This window comes from Bactrocera neohumeralis, chromosome 6 (assembly GCF_024586455.1).
Source record: "Bactrocera neohumeralis isolate Rockhampton chromosome 6, APGP_CSIRO_Bneo_wtdbg2-racon-allhic-juicebox.fasta_v2, whole genome shotgun sequence".
Classification (NCBI taxonomy): domain Eukaryota; kingdom Metazoa; phylum Arthropoda; class Insecta; order Diptera; family Tephritidae; genus Bactrocera; species Bactrocera neohumeralis.
The window spans coordinates 41,017,001-41,025,182 of NC_065923.1; the positions used below are offsets into that span (position 1 = coordinate 41,017,001).

General features: G+C 38.3%; 2 protein-coding genes across 2 annotated transcripts; one reads left to right on the plus strand and one right to left on the minus strand.

Moving 5' to 3' along the window:
- Positions 1-207: 207 nt before the first annotated feature.
- LOC126762871 (cuticle protein 64) lies at positions 208-744 on the plus strand. Its single transcript, XM_050479912.1, has 2 exons — positions 208-219; positions 295-744. Exons 1-2 carry the CDS (start codon positions 208-210, stop codon positions 742-744), a joined length of 462 nt encoding a protein of 153 aa, XP_050335869.1.
- Positions 745-5,028: 4,284 nt separating this feature from the next.
- On the minus strand, positions 5,029-5,874 carry LOC126762870 (cuticle protein 16.5). Its single transcript, XM_050479911.1, has 2 exons — positions 5,779-5,874; positions 5,029-5,669 (listed from the first exon to the last, which is right to left on the minus strand). The coding sequence occupies exons 1-2, from the start codon at positions 5,788-5,790 to the stop codon at positions 5,238-5,240; spliced, it is 444 nt and encodes a 147-aa protein (XP_050335868.1). The 5' UTR covers positions 5,791-5,874; the 3' UTR covers positions 5,029-5,237.
- Positions 5,875-8,182: the final 2,308 nt, after the last annotated feature.

Here is an 8,182-nt window from a genome sequence, read left to right on the forward strand (position 1 = left end):
CGCCTATAAAACTGCTAAGCAGTCAACGGATGAATCACAGTGATCTGAAGTGATCAAAGCAAACTGGTACTAGTATCATACAGTTGCTCAATAGGCAATTAAATAAATTCGATATTTTTCTGAAATTATCAGTGTCCTGCTGTGCACTATCCATTAACTAAATAAATCATCAACCCACGCACGTTCGAAGCTCTTACTACACGCAACATGTTCAAATCGGTAAGTTACCACATGCAAGCCTGTTTAAAAGCACAGTAACTCATTGCATTTGACGTCCATTTGAATGTTCCACAGTTGGTTCTCAGCTTGGCTCTGCTCGCTTGTGCACACAATGCGCTTGCAGGATTTCTCGGTGGCTATGGCTTGGGCCACGACTATGGTCACTATGGAGGACATGGACTCTACGCCGGCTACGGCGGCTATGGCCACTATGGTGGTTATGGTGGTTATGGCCACTATGATCACGGCTATGCGGCACCCATCATTACCAAGACGATCGCAGCAGCGCCGGTGATTACGAAAATTCAGGCCGCACCCATCATCACGAAAACCATAGCGGCGCCAATTGTGACAAAGACCATCGCCGCCGCGCCTATATCAATTGGACACGGCTATGGCTACGGGCATGGTTATGGCTACGGACATGGCTATGGTTTGGGACATGGCTTGTATGGTGGTCATGGATACTACGGAGGGCATGGATACTATGGAGGACATGGTTATGGCTATGGACATGGCTGGTAAATGCAAAGTAGCATGTTGTTGTGTGATTTAAGTAAGCAGGTAAACGAAACTAACGGTACTGTGCTGGTTTGCCTGAGGGGTATTCACTGTGTAGTACGCATTAATGCTATATAAATATATGTATGCTGTTAAGACGTGGCGTTGGTGGCCAAGCCTCATTTATTATACACTTATATTGTAATCTGAGCAGCACTAATTTAAAAGACTGCAAAATCTTGTATGTGTTTGTACTTAATTATCACTTTATTGCATATTCTAGTGTGTGTACATTTATTGTTGTATTGATTGCTATTAATACTTGTCTATGTAATGCAAATGTCAAATGCCAAAAACCAAAATAAAATATGAATTATTATTCACCCAAAGTCACGTGAGAATTATATGTGAACTGAAAGCGTTTATTTTCTTGAGAAAATAGTTGTATTGCCACTTGTTTAAAAATATTTCAACATACATACATATATGTCGGTTTCCATACAGAAAAAGTACATTTCAAGCTTACTAATTCGATTGAAAAAATGACAACTCCACAAATTTTTCTTTATCAGCTTTAATTCTTACTCAAGACATTAAAAAAAGCCCTCCGCTTTTTCGGCATAAGTGAAGCTAAACACCGGCCACCTCTTTGCTCGTTTTGTTTGAGATCCGCTCTCTGAGAATATCCACGTCTCATTAACGTCGTATAGTCTCCTTCTCACTCTCAATCGCTTCTTCAATATGTGGCCAGTGTCAGTTATTTGATTTATGGCAGTTATTTTGGCGATTAACTGGTCAAGTTTCGGCGAATCGATGACAGCAAAAATGTATACACAATAACATGAAGTACTTCTAGAATCACGAAATCTTTTGTAATGGCTGCCAGAAAGATAATTAGAATAACAAAATTCAATTTTTTATAGCATAAAAAGGTTTAAGAGAGTCCTTATCTTGATTTTGTCAGTTTACCTATTAGGCAGCTACATGATCTAGTAGTCCGGTCTAAACAATATGTTTGAAGATTTTTGCAATGAGTTAACAATTTGAGCCATTTTTCTTAAATATACCTTGTCAAATTAAAAATGTTTCGATTTAAGGGCTTGAGTTTGACGAATAATCGTATTGTATATGGCAGCTTTGAATATGCTATAGTTTTCCGTTACCGGAAGTTCCAACAAATGAACAGCTTTTTGATGAAAAAAGGACGTTAACTAAATTTCAAATCGACATCTTAAAAACTGTGGGCCTAGTACGCGTATATACAGAAGACAGAAATATAAATGGACAGTGAGACGGACACGGATAAATCGTCTCATCTAATCACGCTTACCCTTTAAAAGGTCTCCTATGTATGTTTTCTGTTGGGTGTTAAAAGCTTCGCCAAACATACTACATCTTGTTCAGAGCATAATTAAATCTTAAGCATTAATACGAGGACTATCCGATAAGTATTACTTTAGAAGAAATCAGAAAATGCTTGGATGCTGTGTGCGATAACTGCTCCTCTTCGACAGCAATCGTGAAAAACTATGGGTTGAAGACAAGGCTGCGCGACACAATTTACCGCCTCACGTAAATCTTAATTTTCCTAAGCTTATTTTACCTTAACAACAAAAACTTATAAATTTTGAAAATTATTCTGACGATTTTGTTAAAATAAACACGCATATTCCAAAGATTTAACATAATTATTTAATACAAGTAAAAAAGAGCCAAGTTCGTGTGTAAGCGAACTTTTTAAACTCCCGCAACTATCAAGCATCAAAGCCGAGAATAAATACCTATTAAATTTGTTTGAAATAGGTTAGAGTAGGTACTGAGATATGGGTTTTTACCTAAAGCCAGGGCGGTATCAATTTCAACCTAATTCTGTATAGCATTATCCTATCGATCCTATGTTATATTGTGAATATAGGCATAATCAGACTTCAACCTCGAATACTTCCCATATAACACAATTTTAAATTCCATATGATTTTATTTTATTTATTTTTTCCTTTTCTGGTATACAAATCAAGAACCAAAGACTATATTCGAATAAAACTTTGAACGAATACTACTTTTGAGATACGCCAGCTGAAGTCTACAAATTGTCAAATCTCGAATTTAACTCTTTAAGCTCCCAGATAGAATATATGAACCCAGGGCGTATTGTTGACTTTTTACCGAAAATATATTAAAGCAAGATAAACAATATATTTTACCATCGATTTGGTATAAGAGGGCTTTAAAGAAGCCCTTATAAAAATTTGACGGTGGGAGTGGCACAGCCCATTTTTACGTTTATTCACATATCTCAGGACCTGCTCGACCGCTTTCTACCATATTCGATATACAACATTCTTATGTTACAATGTAAAAATGGTCGAAAACAGATTGCAACCACGCCCACCGTATAGCTGACTTTTTACTGCAAATATCGATCAATATGTGAGATATATAAATGAAGTTTTAGGGTTAATATTTTCCTGAAAATGGTATGTCTGTGTACCGATTTTAGTACTTCGTGTGGCTACATACATACATCGGCCAATATGTGAGTTATCACAATATTTAACTGATAACAGTGTAACTCCGTGCCTCAAATGCATAAAATTTGGCGAAACTTGTCCTAGACTTTATTCCATGTGATTGGTGATCTTAATGAAATTCAGGAAACATTTTTATACTCTCGCAACAAAGTTGCTAAGGAGAGTATTATAGTTTTGTTCCCATAACGGTTGTTTGTAAGTCCTAAAACTAAAAGAGTCAGAACGAGTAGAGTTGAAATCCGGATGTCTGTAACTGTAACTTGAGTAAAAATTGAGATATCATGGTGAAACTTGGTACACGTATTTCTTGGCTCCATAAGAAGGTGAAGTTCGAAGATGGGCAAAATCGGCCTACTGCCACGCCCACAAAATGGCGAAAACCGAAAACCTATAAAGTGTCATAACTAAGCCATAAATAAAGATATTAAAGTCAAATTTGGCGCAAAGGATCGCATTAAGGAGGGGCATATTTGGACGTAATTTTTTTGGAAAAGTGGGAGTGGCCCCGCCCCCTACTAAGTTTTTTGTACATATCTCGGAAACTACTATAGCTATGTCAACCAAACGGGTGTGGCGTCGCCCACTTATGGACCAAAAACCATATCTCAGGAACTACTAGACCGATTTCAATGAAATTCGGTATATAATATTTCCTTAACACCCTGATGACATGTAAGAAATATGGGTGAAATCGGTTCACAACCACGCCTTCTTCCAATATAACGCTATTTTGAATTCCATCTGTTGCCTTCTCTATATAATATATACATTAGGAACCAATGATGATAGCGGAATAAAACTTAACACAAATACGGTATTTGAAAAATATATACATAAATGACGTATAATGAAATCTCGATTATCACTTTATCATGCGAGAGTTAAAATGTTCGGTGACGCACGATCTTAGAAATTCCTTACTTGTTCAGTATATGATAATGCCAAAATTATCGGTCAGTGTATTAGTTATATAGGGTAAATGTGTATATGAAGTTGCTTAAATCCCGATCCTCTTAAGTTATTCTCCTGGCTTTGATTCTTGCAAGTTGCAAGAGTATAAATTGTTCGATTGTACCCGAACTTAGTTCTTCCTTACTTGTGGAGAACTCAAAGCATATGGTCGCAATCTATTAAGTGAGTTCCTAATTCAACCATCGGATCAATCTTTTTTGTTGCGGACGCACGGAGCGAAAGTACTTTTATTGATGATTTTATAGAGCCAAACGTTTATGACATCAACAGCTATGTGAACTTTATTAAGAAATACTTAAAAGTCGCAATATTTATTGGGAGGACTTCGTTTGTGTAAGGCGTTTGCTCAAAATCCTATAAGATTAATTCTACATTTTATGAGAATATTTGCCTTCAATGAAGGACTTCTAAGTAACATTTAATCCATTAGATTCTCCAATCCATAAACTGATATTCTTTTATTTTCATCTCTTTCTAAAACCGTAGTTGACTTTACAATCATTGTGACAAATTCTAAATTTGATAAATTTTTTAGTCTAGCTTTTATTTCACTTTAACCAATTTTAATTATCGTATCTATATTGTTAGAATATTTTTTTCACTAATATAATGCTTTTTTTAAGTTTCAGTTCATATGAAAATTTTCCGAGGTCGTTGTTTTCAAAACTGCCGAGTTAAAAATAATTGCAGAAATATTAGTAATCAAGAACATTTTAGCACTCATTCAGTGCCGTGTGATAACCTAATCAATGTCCCTTAACGACAATTTCTCCAAATTATTAGCAAAATAAAAATCTTTAATATATACACTAGGCATTTTAATATTTTTTTGTTTATTTTCAGCGGCAGAAATTTATACACAAACGATTTCAATGCGTCTCTCAGCAAAGAAATAAGAAAAGAAGAAAATTACAACGATCTATATAACATATTTACATTTACAAAACGACCCTTCGCAGTAACACAGGAAATCCATTTCCTCTCGCCTTTCTTCCATTCGTTAACAGTGCAGATTTACCAGCCATGACCCAAACCAATACCACTTCCCAAGCCAATACCATGACCCAAGCCAATACCATGACCTAAACCATAACCCAAGGATGGAGCAGCGATTGAGGCGGTCGAGATTAGAGGTGCAGACGCTATTTTTGTTATTGCTGGAGCGGCATACGAGATGGCTGGTGCATGCGAAATAGCCGGAGCTAATGAGATGGCCGGAGCTGCAGCGATCTTGGTAATGGTCGGAGCGGCATAGGAAATTGATGGAGCAGCAAGTGCAGCATGGCCATATGAAATGGCTGGAGCGGCGGGCGCCAACGAAATGGCCGGTCCAGAATGGAGGCCACCCAAAAGAGAGCCACCCAAAAGAGCGCCACCATGCGCGCCACTCAAGTATCCTGGCGCAGCTACGGCACTACCGACCAAAGCCAGAGCGACAATGACAACCTGTAAAGGATGTCGAAAAGAACAAACACACATGGATTTATGTAGATTTCACACATTTTCAAATAGACACAATATTCCGATGATGTCTGAACTCGCGGCGAGTACTCACGTATTTGAACATGTTTGCTGATTTAAAATGTTTTATTTGCGATTTCTCGACGAGCAAATTCGATGGCAACGTGCGCACAAAACGGATCGTAGCTTAAGAACGCGAAAGACAGTTTGATTCGGTGGTAGCGTCGAGCAAACGCTTTTATACCGTTCAAACAAATCTAATTTTTCAATGGAAATACACCAAAACTCAACTCTGCCGTCTAGTCGCTAAACACATTTAAATTGGGCGGGAAACGGAGTGGCAGCTGCAGTGTTGCAGCAATTGAGCGGCATACAGCGAACGCATATCTGAGTCGAAATTAAAGCCTATGCCGCTGTTGAAGCTGACGCTGGATGTGGACGGACGACAAGCACTTTTACTTTTTTTTTTGCAAGTCAAAGTGGACCACAACAGCCTGACATGCCTGGCAGATATACACAGACATACATATATGTATTTCCTTACCATTAGTGTTGTGAAAACAGTGTGACACAGTGGCCGGGGTTGAGCCACATGTGAGGCAACGGCCTGTCGTCGGCGTCATTTCGGCTCACTGTCATTCTGCCCCAGTCGTCGGCGCACAGCCTACGGTATTTGATAGCATTGCGCCTAACAGTGGCAGCCGGGAGTAATGGCTGACTCCTTCAATGTTGTTGCTGTTGTGACATGGAAAACACGGGCTGTTATTTTTCAATTTCATAATGTTCCTCTTTGTCCACAGCGACAGGTTGCAGGCGACTTTTTGAACCAGCTACACCAAGAAGCGACCACTGGCGCTCAAAAAAGAGGTTTGTGTAGCTAGGCAATTAACCGGTCCTCAAGTGAGAATTGCCAACAGATTGGCTGCATTAAAAGTATAAGTAAAATTTTTGTAGAAATATGACTCATGTGATCGATTTTTCGTGTAATCAATAATGTTCGATTTCAACGATTTTGTAAGCTTTTGTTTGTGCGTTGCTGTGTGCGCCTTAAATCAGTGAAAGGACCGCAAATAGTATTGTTGTTTGTTACTCGAAAGTACGTAGGTTGCTATATATATTTCTGGCCTAATAATGTAAATAGGCATATTTATCAACGAAAATGTTTTTTTTTTATTTTATTTTTCTTATTTTTATTTTTTTGGCGATAACTGTTTGGTTTCGGGCTCATACGCATAGATGCATGATTCGTCACCTGTGACGATCTTATAAACGTCTTTTGAAGCACCGCGATCGTATTTTTTCCGCATTTCTTTACACCAATCCACACGAGCCTTTTTTTGAGCGATTGTCAAATTGTGCGGGATCCAACGAGAACAAACCTTTTTTACGGCCAGGTGTTCATGCAATATCGAATGTATGCTGGTGGGAGAAATGCATAGGCATGAATCTTCACGTACGGCATCGATGTTTTCTGGCACAACGGCTGTTTTAGGACGACCTTCACGGAATTCGTCTTTGAGCGAGCGTCGGCCACGATTGAATTCGTTGTAGCAGTTTTTCACAGTGCTATAGGATGGTGCTTCATAGCCATACAAAGATTTTAGTTCATCGATGCACTCTTGTCGTGATAATCCACGTCGAAAGTTGTTAAAAATGATCGCACGAAAATGTTCACGACTTAATTCCATTTTTTAGCCGAGATGAATTTTTTAATTCCCTGTAAATAAAACAATTCACGATTAAATGACAAAACGTGAACTAACACTTAATGACCACTGAACTGTTATGTTATTCTGTGTTACTCCAGTACATATATCTAAATCAATTATACAACAATACCTTTCTACTTACCTAAGGGATAAATTTCAACGTACTCGAAAATATAAAACCAAACTTGAGTACTCCCTCTAAGGATGTGACACTTAAAGTTCCGGACACCTTCAACGGATTATGGCTGGGACTTTTCATAAACCTCCTATTTGTTTTATGACTTGTACAAAACGAAATCATAAATTTAATGCTGTTAATGGTCTGTTAGGGTAGGTTAGGTTCGATAACTGATGCAGAGATCACGCTTTGACTTTTTGGACTCCTCTACATGGTTCTTTGTGAAGCCATGAAAACATAACTCTTGTATTTGATCTTTGAAGTCAACAAAGAGTCTTGGGGCCGCTAAAAAATTGACTAAGGCGTTTAATTTCTATTCCCTCCAGCTCAATGGGATATCTCTTTTCGCAAACGCTGGAAAATCAAGAAGCAAGTGCTGGGATGTTTCCACCTCGTCTTCCTCTATACAGCTTCTGCAGCTAGCTTCCGGTAAGATTTTCAAAACTTGACTGCGTGGACTCCGATAAGACACTAGCATGTTAGAACATCACTCGGGAGAGGTTAGCGTTGTTGAGGGCAAAGAACTCACGTTCCCTTACGATCGAACTTAGGTAGAACATTACCAGGTCGAATTTAGGTCAAAAGCTATCCACTAGTAGGACACACACGAA